Source organism: Cimex lectularius, unplaced genomic scaffold (genome assembly GCF_000648675.2).
Source record: "Cimex lectularius strain Harlan isolate CLEC.00 unplaced genomic scaffold, Clec_2.1 scaffold234, whole genome shotgun sequence".
NCBI classification, from domain to species: Eukaryota; Metazoa; Arthropoda; class Insecta; order Hemiptera; family Cimicidae; genus Cimex; species Cimex lectularius.
In genome coordinates, this window is record NW_019392804.1 from 216,808 (window position 1) to 236,055 (window position 19,248).

The 19,248-nt window shown below is 34.7% G+C and overlaps 1 protein-coding gene across 2 annotated transcripts; it reads left to right on the plus strand.

Moving 5' to 3' along the window:
- Nucleotides 1–2,748: 2,748 nt before the first annotated feature.
- On the plus strand, nucleotides 2,749–18,741 carry LOC106664733 (FYVE, RhoGEF and PH domain-containing protein 6-like). 2 transcript variants are annotated; one of them, XM_014390709.2, is made up of 12 exons: nucleotides 2,749–3,215; nucleotides 6,631–6,704; nucleotides 8,470–9,728; nucleotides 9,866–10,003; nucleotides 10,628–10,788; nucleotides 10,857–10,995; nucleotides 12,860–12,961; nucleotides 13,118–13,217; nucleotides 13,281–13,441; nucleotides 16,157–16,339; nucleotides 18,200–18,300; nucleotides 18,514–18,741. In XM_014390709.2, exons 3-12 carry the CDS (start codon nucleotides 8,664–8,666, stop codon nucleotides 18,551–18,553), a joined length of 2,190 nt encoding a protein of 729 aa, XP_014246195.1. In that variant the 5' UTR covers nucleotides 2,749–3,215; nucleotides 6,631–6,704; nucleotides 8,470–8,663; the 3' UTR covers nucleotides 18,554–18,741. The 2 variants fall into 2 exon arrangements, with proteins under 2 accessions (XP_014246195.1, XP_014246193.1); XM_014390707.2 differs by having other exon boundaries at nucleotides 6,631–6,700.
- Nucleotides 18,742–19,248: the final 507 nt, after the last annotated feature.

A 19,248-nucleotide genomic window follows, 5' to 3' on the forward strand; every position in this document is an offset into this window, starting at 1 on the left:
AAGGGTTTAATATTATTTCTGTCTAAGCTCCCAAATTTTTTAATTTATTTATTTTCTGAACCGGATACTACTACAGTGAAGTCATTTTAGCCTTAAATGTTTACAAACCACACATTATGTAATACATACATACGGTATGTACAATTTCTATATTTGTGGAAACAGGCCCAAGGGACCTAACATATGACCCACTTGCTCGAGTACCAACTTTACGTCGGGGCTCATGATTACTCGTTCCCTGTCAGGGGCCAAGGCACGGCACTCTGAAACGAGATATTGAGCAATCTATATAAACGGAATGGGTTTTGACCTTAAAGCAGGTGTCAGTCGGATATGGCCTATCCTCAAAATTGGGTTAGCACAATCCTTTCCTTTCAGTTCAGATTCTCAGAGGGCCATCATTCTGTCGTGCTCTTAACTAATGGGAGCTCTGGCACGACTCAGCCCACTCACTTTACTTCTTGGAAAGCATCACCGGAGCGGATTGCGATAGTTCAGTCTAGATGACGAGACGTTCCACCTTTGCTGCCTTGTCCATAACGTATGTTGCCCTCCAGCCGTATGTGACTGGGTACCCAGGTGCACCAGCTCAGCATATCTCTAGGAGTTAAAATGAGAGGGTCCACCCGAGAATCTGTTCTGGATTGCTTAATGGCTTTATATACCTATACTATGCATATTTGCCAATGCCTGACAATACGTTATGCGTATTCGTTTTGGGGGGAAGGGTATGGTGAAAAAAAGGCCAGAGGCGACGGCGGGAATTGAACCCACATCCACGGGGTCTACGAGCCGAGAGACTCACGCTAACCACTTGGCTACCGCGGCCCTCCGACTCTAAAAATAAATATCAAGTAAAAGTAATTCACCTTAATTATTTAAAAGAAATACTTAAGACTTAAATGAAAAGAGATAAGAGAGATTGGTGGCTCTCTGAGTACCTGGTTCCTGGCGAAAGCCTGGGTATGTGTCTAGCGTTGAGCGAAAGTAGTTGCGTTGAAAGCTGTCATCCTAACTCTTGGAGCTAAGGAATACCAAGATATAATTATGCTTGGGCACAGTTAATATTTTGGGTTTCCTGTTCTGATTCTTGTAGGAAACAGGGTTTTATTGTATATAGTACTGATAGTTTTGTATCCCTAGCGTTTGTTGAGTATGAATTGTGATTTATTGGTGAATTAAGTTAGTTATTATATAATAGATGTAAAAGATGATTCTGGAATATTGAGTACTCCACTGGTGTAACTGAGCGAATGGTTTGAGGATCTGATTGTGTTGGGGGCTGAGATGACCTAGGCTTTTGGTAGCCCCTGGAGCCCAACCTCAGCATCTGGACGGATAAGGCACAAATGCCGACTCAACATATTATGAAACAAACAATATGATTACGAGTGTATAAAATTTACAATATATATAAATGTAAATAATATATATATTTCTTGAAAAATACACCTAAAAATTATGTGTGAATTGTAGATAAGTGTGCATGAGAGTATAATTAGTTGAGTGATTCAGTTTTTCTTTTTATGAATATTTATTTTATTTATATAGGTAAATATACCCAGTTACGAGATGTACCAGAGGTTAAACTATACATATGGATGATGGATTTTAATTAAATTTAACACTCCTATCTATATGCTATATATGACTGCAATATGGTATCAATGCAATGCTGTTCACGAGCTGAAGTGTTTTTTTTTCTTACCAGCATTGACATAGTGACCAATGGGTGATATTTAAAATTGCAGAATAAACAAAATGTTTGATAATTTCGTTTTCATAAATCATAAAAGCATAAACCTTCCAATTATCTGTGAGTGTTGGTGTGTGTGAGTTTATTAAGTTTTCCTTCTTATGAGTATTGCAGCATAGATAATGGATTTCAATTAAAAGTAACACTCCATAAGTATGGTATGAATCCAATGCTAATCATGAGCTGGAGTATTTTTTGTAGATTTTTATATCAGCACTGACATAGCGGCAAATATGAGCTTTAAAATTGCAGGATAAACAAAATGTTTGGTGATTTCTGCAGGGTTTACATCATAAATCATAAAAGCAGAAAGAATACATCCTCCAATTATCTTGTGTGTGTGAGAGAGTGAGTTTATTGAGTTGTTTTTTTTTTATGAGTATTACAGAACAGATAACATATTTTAATTAAATATAACAAGCCATATGTCTATGTATGCTAACATTGATGTAGTAACGAGTATGAGCTTAAAATTGCAGGTTTGGAGATTTCGGTAGGGTCTACATCATATATCATAAAAGCAAAAAGAATTCACCTTCCAATTTTCTGAGAGTGTAGGTGTGTGTGTGTGTGCTTATTGAGTTTGTTCTGCTTATGAGTATTGCAGAATATATTATGGATTTTAATTAAAATAACAATCCATAAGTCCATACGCTATATGTGACTGTAATATGGTATCAATTCAATACTATTCATGAGCTGGAGTGTTTTTTTTATACTTTTATACCAGCATTGAAATAGCGGCAAGTATGAGCTTTAAAAAAATACACCTTCCAATTATCTGTGAGTGTAGGTATGTGAGTTTTTGAGTAAATGAGTTTTTTCTTCTTACGAGTTATCAGAATAAATAAAGTATTTTAATTTGTGACTATTATGCACTTTTATACCAGCATTGACGTAATAACGAGTATGAGCTTAAAATTGCAAGTTAGGAGATTTCTGCAGGGCCTACGTCATGAAAGCTCTCCGTTGGGTTTTACAAATCGGACAGGCTCTTTCTCACCAGGGGCCTCAGCTGGTGCTACTGTGCTAGTCGATGTTACGTCACCGTGTTGTTCTCAGCTTTGGATTGATTTGATAGTTGATACCTTTTGATTTTGGATATGACCAAAAAAGTGATTTCCTTTTGACCGATAACAATCGCCGGCGGCCTTTTCTTGAAATAGTGACCGTGTCAAAATATTGTAAGTCTGACTCAGTTTGGATGTTTTTGAACGCTTTTCAAATCGGAATTTAACGAAAGGACGTTTAATTTGTTCTCGCCTCGAGCAAGTCGCCTTTTGCGACTCGAGTCGAGACAAACAAATAAACAAAAGAAGAAAAGTCTCAATCTGAAAACGGCCAATCATCTGGAGGAATTGTCAGCCAGGAGAAATCAACATTAAATTCCATCACAGTACCCTCCGATGGTCTCTACATTTCTTTAACACTGAAGCTAAATGATTTGTTCAGATTTTTGGTAAGTATACATCTTATTTGGCATTGATTTATTTTTTATCTTTTGATCCATTCTTGAATTGCATTGGCTTGCATTGATTTTTTGTTTGGAGGGGAAGGCATATGACTAATGTGCCTTTTATCAACTCAAGTTACAAAAATACACATAGGAAAAAAACAAGGAAGAAAAGATAAAATAATTTCGTTTTGGGATTATACAATTATTTAAATTTATACATTGACGAGTAACTTCCTTTAAAAAACCCTGTCAGTTGAATTAGGAACACTGCTAAACCTACTTTCATCGGTAATATTTACACAAGAAGCAATGAAAAGCCCATTTAGGATACAGAAACAAAACTAAACATCTAGGGACACAACAATAAATAAAATCAGACACACATTCTTAGAAATGGAATTGATTATATGATCCCGGAAACACAAGCGGGCGCCGACGCTCTGTTTGCTTATCGTAAGGGATTGGAGAACATTCAGCTCTCAAATACTTTTTGTGTGGAGAGAAGGCAGGGTTCAAACATTCAAAAAACCAGAGGGATAGGGTCAGAAAATAAATAAACAAAAAGTCAGACAACCAAGGCAATTCAGCCACTACTCTAACTTTGGGGAGAGCTTATTTACAAGAGTTCTTACCCCAAACGATGCTTGCCAACACCAGCTTCCACATCCTTCAGCTTTTTCCAGGATCTTCTTTCCGCAGTTTCCGGGATCCTTGACAGTCGAATCTATTAGACTTGTTGCAATGGCTAGGTCCTTGCTGGCTGAGTCCTGTCTCTGAGTTCCTGACTGAGTGTGGCTGCTTGACTGGGTTGACTTGGCTATGGATTTACCTGACTGAGTCTTCAAGTTTATTGACTTTGCTTTTCATATCATCTACTTTTATAATAAACAGGGGAGGGAAGGAATAGAAAATCAAAAACTGCTAGGCCAGATGGTCAACTTCCCTCTTGCGAGGGTTGGCCATGCAATAACTTGAAATTTTCAGGAGTTTCAATCAATTTTCATTATTTGGTGGACAGATTATATGTCTGTCGCATTTCTACGACTTCCAGGTTTGCGGGAAACGTCTCTGTGCTCCCTACTGGGTGGACGACCCATCAGATTTATGGCCTTATTTCCAACATACGTTTGAAATGCTTTACAACTATTTTTAACTTATTTTAACTATTCCTATGGGGCCGGCTTTCAACAAAATCCTATAAAGTCTGACCAGACTACAGAGAACAGGAATTCAGGAGGAAATCAAATTCAATGATATGCTATACAGATCACATCAAAACGCATGAAGGAACTGTATCAGGGGATTTCTGTACAAGCCCAAAGTATGATCAATCAAACTCATTAGGGAAGTACACCTTGGTCTTTCAAGCTGAAATACATGCCATCAATACCCCTTAGAAAATCTTAAAAGAGATTGCACTGACAAAAATTCTCATAATATCTCATAAGCCAAGCAGTTATTAAAGCATTAACATGTAAAAATAATCATATCAAAATTAGTCAGTCAAAGTATCTAAAATCTCCAAAACCTGAGGAAACACAAAAACCTGGTGATATCTTGTGTACTAGGACAAGGGAATTTGGGTTACAAAAAGCAGCATATATTGGCCAGAGGAGGATCTGCAAGACCATATATAGGCCCTGAATCTTTGGGATGACAAAAACAAGTACAGAATCCTGTTTCACAGAATATATTCAAATAAAACAAAAAGAGAAGCGAATAAACTCTAGAGGTGCTAGACACAGTAAACTTATGTTAAAACAAGCCACACCAAGACTAGCAAACTCACTGCTGCAATTGTAGAGGGCCAGACTCAGAGGAGTGATAGAACTATCACTCACACTGGTCATTGGCATGAGAGAAAACATTTACATATACAAGCATCACAAAATTCTAGAGACAATTAAAGTAAATGAGACGGCTATAACAGAAGGTGACAAAATGAGAGAAAAACTCAACTTTGACTGACCCTTCCAAGGAAGAAAGGTGGCCCCAGGTTTCAAGAAGGGGCCCTAATATTGTACACAGATGCATCAAAAATGTAACAGGGAGTAGGCATAGGGATAAAAGGGCCAAACTTTACTCTAGCAAAGCCCCTTTGATTAATCTCAACAATTTTTCAAGCTGAGGTCCATGCAACTATGTGCACAGGTGGTAATAAAGAAAAATATGAAAGTTGCACAGATTTACATATTTTCAGACAGTCAGGCAGCATAAAGGCACTAAATGGGAGTGCCTAAATTGCCTAATGGCTCTAGGAAAACACAAAATTACTTTAAAGTGGGTTCTGGGACATAAAGGAAATGAACAGGAATAACTCTCCAAAAAAGGTGGTCTTCTCACCCATGGGACGGAACCGTAACTAGTTGCACTGGAGTGTGTGCTTAAGTTGAAACTGGAGAATTGGCTTGGGAAAGGAAAAGTCATTAATGAAAAAATTATTAATTCCTTAATGTTAATACTTAATTTTTTCCTATATATGAAAGGATGTGAGTTACACATGTCGATACTGTCTTATTTCCTATTTCTATATTCTTATCACATAAAACCGATTAATCATATATTTCTAAATAAATAATGAACTGAAATATTATTTTTGTTCTTGTTGGTTATAGAGTATTATACTGTAATTTTTCAATCACTGATTTCCTATGCATACAGGGTTTTAAGTTTAAACACTTAAAGTAATAATTTTGAACACATCCAAAAAAGCTTTTAAATACAATAAAATATTTTAAATTATTTTATACAGTTACTGTAAACTAGGCAGTCTTTACAAAAGGTCAAGAAACTATGGCACTATTTCTTCCTCTCTATCTCTCCTCTCATACGTCCTTTCTCTCTTTCTTCTTTTGCTCTTTTTTCTTTTTCTCACTCTTTCTTGTTCACTCCCCTCTCTCTCCCTCTCACTCACTCTCTTTTTCTTCTCTCATTTTTCCTGCTGTCTCTCTCTTGCTCTCTTTCTCTCCATTTCTTCTCTCTCTCTCAAACGCACTCACTCATTCACTATTTCTTCCTCTCCATCTCTCCATTTCTTCTCTCTCTCTTTCTCATTCACTCTTTCTTTCTTCTCTCTCTCTCACACACACATACTCTCTTTCTTTCTTCCTTCTCTCTCACTCTTTCCATTTTTAAATTGGGGGCAATTAAACAAATAGCAAGCAATTATTGTGCTGAAATGATCGTAGTTGTCAAGATTATCTTCAAACAAATTGTTTTCCAATTCAACTAAATGTTAAATTTAATTTATTTAAAATGTCTATAGCCCTGATAATAGTGATATAATCTCTGAAAATAACTTTGCTATATTTTTTAAGTGTATAAGTTATATAAGTTTAATTTAAAATAATGTACTAACAATGCTATATGCAGTATAAAATATTTTATGTATTTATATTCGTTTAATTATTTGTCGTAGGTGTAGTAGGTCCTATTTGACCCGATTGCATTTGTACTGTATCCACTTATGGATAACAAACACATAAAAAGTGAGTAAATATTTACTTTTATTTTATTTTTGCTTAAATTGATACATTACTGGCTATGTATTTGGTTTTGCATTTTTTGTTAAGTAAACTTTATAGACAACATTTTCCTGTAGAATGATTTCATTATAAATTCTGTTGGAAGGGGTACAATTGCCATACAGTTACAGAGACCTCTCCAAAGATTTCGTAGGGTAGATGAGTTTATTCTTAATACTAAGCTCTGTCATTTGTGAGCGTTTTGTTGGGCTGGTCCTTCTTACAGAATAGTTAATTTGTTGTCTGCTATGGAGGTACAGTTTCTGTTTCAGTTGATGTTGGTGTACCTCAAGGATCACCTATTGGCCCGATATTATTCTTAATATCTACCTGAGATGTCAGTATTGTAGTAAAAAATAGTCTAGTGCCTTATATAACAGACGATTTGAAGATTTTTAGAGGGGGGGGTTAAATGTGTTAGTCTGCTGGTCCAAGAGGATTCATTCAACTTCATTCTTCTAAGTAAAACTTCATTAAAAAATTAGTGCCACCGGAATGGATTGGAAATTGGCAGAGAAATTCATTCAATTTTTCAAACTTTAATTAAAAAATGCGAAGATGACCTTCATACTTTCATATTGAGAAGGTAGAAGGATAAATGATCTTGGGTATATTTTTATTAACAAATGAAATTTCTGGCATCATTTTGATTTCACCACAGGAAAACCTTACAAAAATCTTAGGTTTGTTAAACAGACAGCTAAAACTTTCACAAATCCCTTTGTCATCAAAATACTTTATCAATCCCTAATCATAAATTTGGAATACACAAGTATTGTTTCGTCCTCTCACAATTATCTGTGACAATGACTTGAGGATTTGCAATGCCAGGTAGTATAAATATTTGATGTATAAATCCAGTTCGAAAGAAGACAACCTCAATACGAAGGTTAGACACTTTATACTTCATATCATCTCTCTGACCTTTAGCAGGAGAGTTTTTAAAGGAATGGTCAATGCTCCCAAGCTGTTCTCATTTAATTTTAACCCAAGTCGCAAATTGTGAAATTTCAATCTTTTTCATGTCCTGTTGCCCAAGACATGAGTCTTCGGAATGAATCCTTGTTTGTGCTAAACCATTCTTCTATAGCCTTGCATCTTTTAAAAGGGTAGTTATTTTTATTTTGTATTAAAAGATCTGAGGTGAGGCCTATTTGAACAAGAAAAAACCCTCATTTCCTTTGTCAAGCTTTCTATGAATATTACACCCTCCATCCGGACTTCAAAAATAGTTGGAGACTTAATGATGGGTTTTGGTTTGTGAATCGGTGAACCAGCACAGGGTCACTTATTGTGTCTGCCTTCACTCAAGGGTTTTTGAGTTATTCAAACACGTTTCGGCATTATGTGTTCTTCAGTGAGGAACTTTTATAGTTGAACCATTCATAGTTCACAAGGATGACAAATATGAACATCAAATAACCCTTCAAACAGTGAATTTCTGCATTAATGGTAGAACAATATTTATATCCCCTCCATTCTAAATTGGAATTGTTCTATAGAAATAAATAAATGACTTTTTTTAACTGTTAAAAAAAATATTAATATTGAATCTCAATCCTTCTTCTGACTAAGTTATGCTCCTTTCTGAAGTTATAATAGTTTATGGCTTTAATTCAAATTGACTCATTTGTGCGTAATAATAATACATAATGATAATTGCAAATATGACTTACAAATGTACAATAATGTAGCGATTGGTAATTGATGTTTATTTATTTTATTTTTTACAGAAAATTTATCACCTACCAAACCACCTTTACTTCCAAAACCAAAATTTTTGTTGCCCCATTCGGGCCATGGATCAAGAGCTGTATGTCGACAATTCATTTCCAATCCGAACCAGCAAACACGTGCTTCGACAATTGTTGAAACTAAAACAGTTGAACATGAAGAAATTTCATTTCAAAAATTGTCACACGATGTTATGCACATTACCGAAGAAGAAAATGAGAATCACTTTCAAGAGGAATTTACTCTTGGGAGTTCTTACGAAAGTTTGAGCAATTCTTCCGCCAGTGATGTACCTGCAATTTTACCAAATGCCTCGTTTTTGCACAATGAAAGCAACGATAGTAATAAGATAGAACAAGAGGAATATAAAACCGAAATATCAAATATTTCACATTCAGAAAGTGACAATAGTATTTTAGAACAAACAATAGCTGATAAAAGTTCTTCCTTTATTTTTAATAAACCAATAAACTGGGCTAACAGTTCGTTTAATAAAGGCCAAAGATCTGAAACCTTCTTTGAAGCTGATATAAGTGATTCTGAAGTTACTGATTCAACTTCTCAGCAAAGTATTGATTGTTCTTTAAACTTAGATTCTACTATTACTGTTAATTCTGGGGAAACAAGTGATACTAGTGCCATATCTGTAATAAAAGAAAACTCAAAACAGAAAGATGCATTTATGATTGCCAAGGAATTTATGACATCTGAAAAAGTCTATCTTAACGCCTTGCATTTAATTGTATTCCATTTTACTGAACATCTGAAAACTTATGCCATAAATAATAACTGCGGGGCAGTCATTTCGCTAACAGATTTGTCAAAAATTATAACGACCTTGCCCCAATTACAAAGCCTAAATGAAAATTTACTTACTGATATAGAATTAAGAATAAAGAACTGGAGTCACTTACCTAAAATTGCTGATGTTATTGTTAAAAAAGGCCCATTTCTAAAATTGTATTCAACATACATTAAGAACTTTGAGTCCACGTGCACATTTCTCGATGAATGCTGTGTAAAATATCCAAAATTTGCCAAAGCGTTAAATGAATTTGAAAATTCCGAAATATGTAAGAAGTTAACTCTGAAACATTACATGCTAAAACCTGTACAGCGTGTTCCTCAGTATAGACTTCTGCTTGAAAAGTATTTAGAACAGATCGACGAGGATAGCACGGAATATGCAGACACAAAAAGTGCTCTTGCTATTGTTGAGGATGTTCTACACCATGCTAATAGTAGTATCAAACTTGGAGTAAGTATTTTTATTGATTGTAAATTACTTATTATTAAATGATATATAAATAATAATATATTATTAAGTAATAGTAAATAAGTAATTGAAGTATTTGCATTTATTAATTTATTTTTTAATTAATTAATTTTTTTCAGGATAACCTTAGTAAACTGTTGCAAATACAATTTAGTTTAGGTGGTTATGAAATTATCAAACCAGGTCGAGAATTTATAAAAGAAGGGGAACTTTATAAACTAAGTAGAAAGGAAATGCAGCTGCGGTATTTTGTATTGGTAAAGATTTATATATATTTTAGTTTTTAATAATTTTCCCATCATTAATTTCTACCAGCAATTATCTTTTTATTTATGAAAATATTTGATCTAATGCACAATATCACCTGTAATGCCCCTTTCTTTTTTTCCCCCTATGGGAGTTCACAACAGCAGGGGTCATATCTCCTAGATTCTGGTGTCTTTGAAAGCCCATTTGGAAGTACTTTTTTTAGGTTCGAATTTAGGACCACTGAGATTCGAACCCGGGACACTCCCAGTGTCCGCCATGTCAACATTTTAACCGATATGATCACTGGCATTCCCCTCTGTATTGTAGTTCTAACAGTTATTGATCTGACACATCAAATTATCAAAAAACTATTAACTTTTAATGATTTTAGTAATAATAAAATACCATTGAATTGACTGTTAATACAAAGTTCACTGGCCAGTGATTATTTCACCATACACAACTACATTAAAGTCGTTAGTTTTTTGATATCACACAAAACAAAGCTTCCAGCAAAAATTCAAAACAAAACCTTGCTCAAATTATATTAGACATTTCATACCAACTTTTAATGATTGAATAGTAAAGGATATGATGGGCTTTGATTTATTGTCATTTTTTATTTTTTTTAGCTAAGTGACTGTTTACTCTATACAACTTATTCTTCTTCAATATCAGGCCTTAGAGTGAAATACGAATTACAATTATCTGGAATGAAAGTATATAAACACCAAATGGATATTCTTGAATTTAGCATAATCACAAGCACGAGAAGTTTCACTCTTAGAGCAAGGTTAGATCAGAAAGTGCGATTATATTTCTTTATATTCTCCATATATATTTAATTCAATTTTTTTTTAGGACTGAAGAAGAATGTGCTGATTGGTTAAACGCACTACTCTCTGCTATAAAAGAAAATAATCAGAGGCAGTTGACGTTTTTAAGTATGAAGTGTATGGATAAATCAATAACTTTTGAAACCCTGAAATTGGGCAAAGAGGTAACTTATTTCATTCAACCTCATGTTAATAACACTCAAAGACAAAAAAACAACAACAAAAAACGGGCATTTGTATTTATTTGTTTAATATTATATTATAGGCTAATTAGGTATAAAGATTAATAGTTGACTTAAAATTAATTAAGGCTTTTAGTTGAGATAAAAAAGTCAGTGGCACGAGCGGGATTTGAACCCACGATCTTCTTTCGGCTTGATACGCCGCTGCTCTACCACTTGAGCTATTGTGACCTCGATCCACTTGGACACCAACTACCCATCTCAACCGCATCTTTTGAATTTTCCCTCCTTTTTGCCATTTTTCTTTTCTTTTTTTTTAGAAGTTGACTTTAAATTTAAACACAACATTATTAACTTGTTGTTTACCTTTATAGTGTTACGAACCCTTTTACAATCTTTAGATTAAAAATAAGGAAAATCATTTCAAATTCGTCCTTTCCAGAGCCTACTTTTCGAGTGATTTAATTGGTTTTTAAATTGTTTTCTTTGATAAAAAAAAATAAATTTGAGTAAAAAGTTAATTATTATTCCTTTTTTCTTAAATGATGGTTTTAAGTCAAGAAGATCTTGCCCGGGTAGATGCTCTGTCCAACGATGGACGATGGATGTTAAGACACTATGTCAGTTACATATCCCAAGTCCTGCGTGTACTGCACTCTACCATCCACAGTAGTCTACAACCCTTTAGGGCTACCATAAGTCTCGATCAAAGAAAAGGAGTGATTGACTGCGATGTACAATGGATAGAGACAATCGTTATTTTGCGCCACACTAAGGAACCATTATTTAAAGACTTCCTTGATAGGTAGTCAACTCCAAACAGTCTATAATGTAACAGTGAGCTCTAAAACAGTCATAAGAAGGCTTTGAGAGAATAGCTAGTTCCTAGACATCAGGTTTTCTATTAATGGAGAAGCATCGAATAGAAAGGCGACTATTCAAAAAATAGCATCTTGCTTGGACACTTGAACAATCAAGGGCTCTTCACAGATGAGTGCCAGTTTGGTTTGTATTAGATGACCGGGACTGTGAGTGGACAAGACATGGAGAACGCTTTGTTTCATGTGCCGTGCGTGAATCACAGCCTTTTCAAAGACAGTTATGGTATAGGGTAGAATCAACTAAACCCCTACTGTACTGATTATCATACAGAAAGGATCTTTGGCTACACTAAGCTACATTGAGGATGTTCTTCTGAAAGCTGTGGTCCCATTCGCTCTGTTTATTGGGGACAACTTCGTGTTAATCCATGATAATGCTCGACTGCAGGTAGCTCAAGTTGTCACCCATTACTTGGTGGATGTAGGGATTACCACAATGAATTTGCCAGCATCTTCTCCTGACATGAAATCCCATAGAGCACTTATGGGGTATGATTATGAGACCGGTTAGACATCATTCGCGACCTCCAACAAGTGTTGAACAGCTTCAAACCGATCTTGTTGAAGAATGGGATTCTATCTCACAAGACGAAATCCGATTGCTTATTTACTGGATGCCTAGGAGACTTAAGACCCTCTCTGAGGCCATGGGAGGCAATACGCGTTTTTAAGAGCAAAACTAGGTAATAAATTGTTAGTTCAATTTTAATCTATTACTAAATGATTTTCCTGCGTTTTGGTGAATTTTCTTTCAAACCATCGAAATTAAATAATTTTTATTAAAACTCATCAATTTCTGAGCTCGTTTAATTTGGTTTACATTAAAATAAGTATGCTGTAATTAGTATAACTATATAAATACATATAGTTTGAAATAAACAACAAAATACCAGTGTCCGGGTTTTTTGCCTTTGAGTGTATATTGTAACGCTGTGTGTTTTCATTTATTCTCTGTTACTTGCCAGGCGCCAGTATGGATTCAAGACAAAAAAACCACCATGTGTCAGATCTGTACAGCTGAATTTACAGTCACTTTCAGACGACACCATTGCAGGTGTTGTGGAAAGGTATGTTATTATTAATGATTTTAATTTCTGTTCAATTTTACAATAATGAAACCTAAAAGGTCGGTGAAAGAGCAATAAAATGTAATTCCTTATAGAAATTTTGCTTCTGAATAAAATAAATAAACAAGTGATTTTGAACACAAAAAATTATTTTAGGTTGTTTGTGGAACTTGTTCAAACAATAAAGCACCTCTACAATATCTAAAATTTCAATCTGCCCGAGTGTGTGAAGAATGTTATGATTATTTGCTCAAAGGTAGCATATGTCATAATTATTATGTGTGCAATAATTTATGTGTAAAACAAAATATTCTTGTAGAATTTGAAGATCCGGCAAATAAAATATTTGAAAATGTCAAAGCAGAATTACAATTGAGTGATGACGAAACTGCAGTTACACTTGAAAATCTTAAAGCTTCATTTAAAAAATTTGACTGTGCGAAAAAAACAAAGAAATTTATACCCCAAAGGTTAAAAGAGGTAAGCATGTGTAATTGAAATAATGTTATAAGTATATAATTACAGTAATGCTAACTACAATAATATGCATAGTGGTTGGGATGATTGTGAGATAACAAGTTAATCAGTTTGTAGTTTGGTCGTTTCCAATCGTCCTGGTCTGGCTATCATCGCTGTTTTGGTCGCATTTCTGCATTTCACGATCTTCAGTGGTGGGTTTGTGTGTTATTTTACTTAGTCAAGTCCCCTTTATATTTTCGGGAAAGGTGAAGGTTTACTTTGTCTATCTTGTATTTGATTAACTCTTGGTTTTTGTTTCTCTGGTCGATAATGGTGTCTATCAGTTGGTTTTATTTGTGTGTTCTATATAGTTTGGGATGAAGTGAATAATATTTGTGTGCTGTGGTTTTGTATGTCTATAAATATCCTTGAGTTAATGGTATTGTTTTTTATTTTTTGAGTGTTCATGATAGTTTTGTGAAGGTGAGTTTCTTTGTTTGATTTTTCAACATTGTCCACAAATGATCTTTGTATCTGTAATTTTTATGAGTATGTATTTTCCTAGCATTGTTGTTTTCTCTTAGAAGTTTTCTAATGTTGTTTGGAATCTTCAGTGCGGTTTTGTGCCTAATTTATTGAATAGATTAATGAGTTTGTATGTCACTCTATTTCTCTCGCCCTATTGCTCATTGAATGTCAGTTTCAGAGGTGTTGTGTTGTTTTTATGCATGTCTTTTGTTTATAGTTTGGTAATTGTTCATCACCTTGCAGATCTCAATGAGGAATCTGATAACGTTAATTAATAATTAAATTCACTAATTTCATGGTCCGCTTGACCAATTATTATATTACAATTAATTAAGGTTTTTAGTTGAGATAAAAAAGTCACTGGCACGAGCGGGATTCAAACCCACGATCTTCGGCTAGATACGCCGCTGCTCTACCACTTGAGCTATCGTGACCTCGATCTCTCAACTAAAAACCTTAATTAATTGTAATATATTAATTGGTCAAGCGGACCATGAAATTAGTGAATTTAATGAATTAAAATGAAGCTTCACTAAAGCTCTCCATGGCCATTTCATTTGTCGCCAAGAATCCAATCCGATTACACGACATTTTAAAAATGGCAAAAAGGAGGGAAAACTCAAAAGGTGGGGTTGAGATAGGAAGTTGGTGTTCGAGTGGATTGAGGTCACGATAGCTCAAGTGGTAGAGCAGCAGCGTATCTAGCCGAAGATCGTGGGTTCGAATCCTGCTCATGCCATTGACTTTTTTATCTCAACTAAAAACCTTAATTAATTGTAATTAATTAATAATGACATCAATCTTAACTGTTTAACAGAATAATTAAACTAACTAAATTAAGAGATATTAGGAAAAAAGTTGAAGGCATAAATATGCAAAATAAATGGTTAAAACAACTTACATGTCATCTGACAAGTCGCATGGGGTAGTTTTGTATGCCAAGGATGGGTTTTCTGTTTATGGATGGCAACTTGTCAACCCATCCATCCCTTCCTTATAGGTCATTTTCAATTTGACGAACTTTGCAAGATGTAAGAAAAAAAGGCATGCTATATCAATACAAGGTGGGTGCTTTGCCTTTTGAAATGTTAAATTCCTATCCATATTCTGTTATCCTGGAGAGTTATATCAAAACTTTGTATTCATAAGAAACTAGAGAAAAATTAAAAGTTTATGTCTGGGTTTTTCACAAAAATGCCATAAAAAATATATAGTGGGGGGAACAGAAGTTAAACACACCTGTATAGGTATTTTATAAATTATGCTGATAGAATACAAAAGAAATTATTAAGAGGCAATATAAAATTTAATTTTAACCCTTGAAACAGTAATTTTTGTACTCACCCTAATGAATTATTTTTATTGTTTTAACCTTATATTAAAATGATCGTGTGATAAACAATTATCTCTTCAGATTGATAGTGTTTCGTAGACGTCGGCGGGAGTGAGTATTGGATATCTACCCTCCAAGTCCGGCGTTACCAGAGATAGTTGCCGGCTGTTGCGTAAAGGACTTAAGGTTAAAAAAAAAGAATAATTCGTTGGATGATTAAATTTATTAACTGACAATTTATGATAAAAATACGGAAACTAAAATCTGGCCAGAAACAAAACAAAGTGAACAAATATATAGAAATGTAGAGAGTTGGTTATAAGAAAGTTAATATGGCAATGTTGAATTAAAAGAGTAAGGACGTTCGTACGTCTTGTTGACTCACGACAGTGAAGATCAAACGATTTGGCGCTTATCTTGGAGCTTGAGATTGGAGTCTGGGGGCCACTCGCCGGACGACGTCAAAGGTGCGTTCGTTCGTACCCGTCGAAGCCAGAGAGCGACAGACTGGAGACCGCTGATGTACGATCGTGCGTACTAGTTGAATCCTCGGGAGAGACTGAGAACGCTGAAGACAGTTGTACTTCGTGCGAACAGGTTGAAACCCAGGGAGCGACTCGCTGAAGAGAGCTGTTGTACGTTCGTGCGTACGGGTCAAGAACCAGGCGGTGACTCCCTCCTTTTACGAAGGATTGCTGAAAATTGACCTGTTTCTCCCTCCAGCGTCGTGATCCTCTTACAAATTTTGTCTTTATAATTTTTTTTAAAATAATAAATTTAAAATAATAAAGGATAAGATTTCTACTTAACTAACATATATAAAAATGTTTACATTGGCGTAAACAGATAGTTATTATTATTTTAATCGTTTCTAGGTTACAGCTAATGATACCGGCTCCCAAATGAGTGGCTGGCTTTATAGAAAAGGAAAAAGAGGATGGAAGCGACAGTGGTTTGTTTTAAAAGAAAAAATACTCTATGTTTACAAGGCTTCACATGATGTTGTTGCATACCAAAGTATTCCTGTTCTTGGTTACACAATTGATCAATCTTCAGAAGTGAGTATTTTTATTTAGAGTATTTTTCATTAGATAATACTATACACATGGACACGTTTGAGCCAAAAGCCTGCTTTTGTGTCCAGCATGCAGAGAAAGGTTGATCAGCGTGTCATTCCTTAGCTCTATATAGGGTGCAGGTAGGAATGCTGCATGATATGAGAATTGTGATTGAACATGGCAATGAGTTTCTGGGTCCCCACTCTTCTGATTTTTAGAGGAAAAAGGACTGTTTTACTGTATATAGTACTTTATAGATAATGTAAACAATGTAAAACTGAAACTGAGCCACTTGGCAGATAAGGGGTGAAAAATTAGAAAGACAATAGGGTAGATGGTATGAAAGGGTAGAGGGTTGGGAAGGGCAGGCTGGGTGAGAGGTAGAAGAAAGGTCCAAAATAGGACATTCCCAATTAGATGGAAATAGTGAGGCCGAATGGTTCTCCAGAAAAATGATTGTGTCAGAGTTTCACAAAAGTTTGATAGAGAGGCCAGATTGTGAACAGAAGTGGAAAAATAGTGGTTTGCTGATGATGATGGTCAAAGAATGATGTGGAAGGAGGTGGCGTTCATTTACTACTGAGGTGTTTGCTACACATTGGGTACAACCTGAGCTGAATGGATGACAAGTGTCCAGCTAGATTTCTTAAAATGCAAAAAAAAAAAAACAAGAATGAAATAACTCATCACAAATCCTGGGGAGCAAATAAGCCCAAACAAGATAACTTGTCACAAGTCCGAAAAGGTTAAGAGAAATCGTTATCCCGCTTCTCTACCTATAGCACATCGATGAGGCCAATTCATCATAGAATTTGATTATTAGTGCAGGTTTTAGTGGTTGTATAGCTTCTGTGGTTACGTTGTACATCCTAAAGCCTTGTGGATAAGGGTAGCACCACAGTTTATTAATAAGTGCATTGGTGTCTCTACTTCTTTTCAGAATCTGTACGAGTTGGTTTATACCAACCTTCCCCAAGTAATTCCCCCATTCAGTCCACAGGGCTTTGTTAGGATGCAGAGTTTTTCCTGCTTCCTTTGATGAATTGTATTGTCTCTTTCTTTTCAAAGCTCATCAGGAGATTTTCGGATTGTCTGTCCAGTGAGTGAACACCATTGTTTCGTCACATTTGCCATGTCTTCTTGTCTAAGATGCTCCTAATGCGCCACAAGGGTTCAGGACCTTATCAGCGGCATATGCTTTTCCTGGAAAGGGTATCCGCTTCCTCATTCCCCTCTACTCTTGCGTTTGTGTTCTGGGCTGGGATCCAGTAGAGAGTAATCTTGTTTTGCATACCTAATCTGTTTAATTTAGTTTTGCAATTTAGCACCATCCATGAGCAAATAATATTTGAGTTTAATGCTCTGTTGGCTGCTTGGGCTGTCTCTCATAACAAATCAAATTGAACTGAGGACATCATAACTTTTGTAATGTTTCAACACTTTAGAGACCTTTGACTTTGTTGTCAATAGCCCCTTGAGCATAATTTCTATGATAGTTCAGATAAGACTAAGGTCTGACTCTGAGCCACCAATACACTGAAGTGGGATTCTTGGTGAAGTCATAGGTCCGGTTTTGAACACGTATGTACACAAGTGCATACATGGGCAGAATTGAGCCTACATAAATTTTTAAAAAAATTCAATTACACAATTAATGTTTATTTATTGGTTTCGGTTCCATTCTGAAATTACTAATTTTTCAACATGAGATTGGACGTTAAAAAAAGTTACTATCCCATCCGACATTCCCTTTTTTTAACCTCAAATCTGCCTTTCAATTATTATTATTTTCATATTGCTTTTTTTGCAAACTGATTTTTTAAATTTATTTTTAACTAAATGTCTCTTTTTAAATTGAAGGTTGGCAGTGAAGAAATTGATTCCAATTTGGTATTCAGCTTGAATCATCCTGGCCAGTCATCACTTATATTTTCCTCACCAAGTAAACAGACTGCTGAAATGTATGTGCAGCATTATACGTAAAATTTTGTAGAAAATATTATGGTCAATTGTCATTCTACTAAAATTATTTTAACCCTTTATTCACTAAGTCCCAGACATTTTATATTTTATAACTCACCATATTACACTACTATTTATTATATTTGTCAAATGAATTAAGAAACATTAATTAGTCAAGTCATTTTCTTTAAATTATTATTGTTTTTTTACAGGTGGATCACTGCCCTTAAAGAAGCTACAATTTTAAAGTAATATATTGACTCAGTAATAAAATTTTATTTATTGTTTTAATTGCACTTTCACTTTTTTATTATCAGATCAGCTATTGTAATTTCACTTTTTACAACCATGAATTGATAATTTTGTATAAATGTGTATATTTTTGTTTATAATCGTTAATGTATGTGTTAGACATTAAATATATTCGAATATTTTCAGTATTTGTTGGTTTCTGTCATTGTGCATTATTGTGCCCAATACCTGCTTAATTAAATGTTTAATATGTAGTAACTAAGCAACACTTCTAGTTTTTGAACTTGGTAAGTTGGTAACAAATAAGACTTGCTTTATCAACATTCTTAACTCTAAATAGTTGTAAAAAGCAAAAATTATCACTAAAAACTGGAAAAAATAGCACAAGTGGGTATATATTTATTTTGTTTTGTGGGGTTGCATAACCAGCCTCTGTTTTGATGCTACTGCCGAATATGCTATGACCCTAGTTTGTTATTGGAAAAACAATGCATTAAAAAAAAAAAGAAACTTCATAATACGTTTATGCCAAGGTAAACGGCAACCAATTAGTAAAAAAAGTTACCGCCCCATAAAAGGTTATCTAAAAACCAACCTAAAAAGGTTGGCTATCTGACGTGATAGCTATATCTTTGTTTTTGCATCCTTTGTTCAGACTGAACTGAGTACATCTCTCGATTGCATGGACATAGACT

Excerpts from the sequence above, each read along its gene's own strand:
- LOC106664733 (XM_014390707.2), top strand. The coding sequence starts at position 6,679 with ATGGATAACAAACACATAAAAA. Across the intron at positions 13,218-13,280 it reads TTATGATTATTTGCTCAAAG|AATTTGAAGATCCGGCAAAT; the intron begins GTAGCATATGTC and ends ATATTCTTGTAG. Across the intron at positions 16,340-18,199 it reads CAATTGATCAATCTTCAGAA|GTTGGCAGTGAAGAAATTGA; the intron begins GTGAGTATTTTT and ends TTTAAATTGAAG.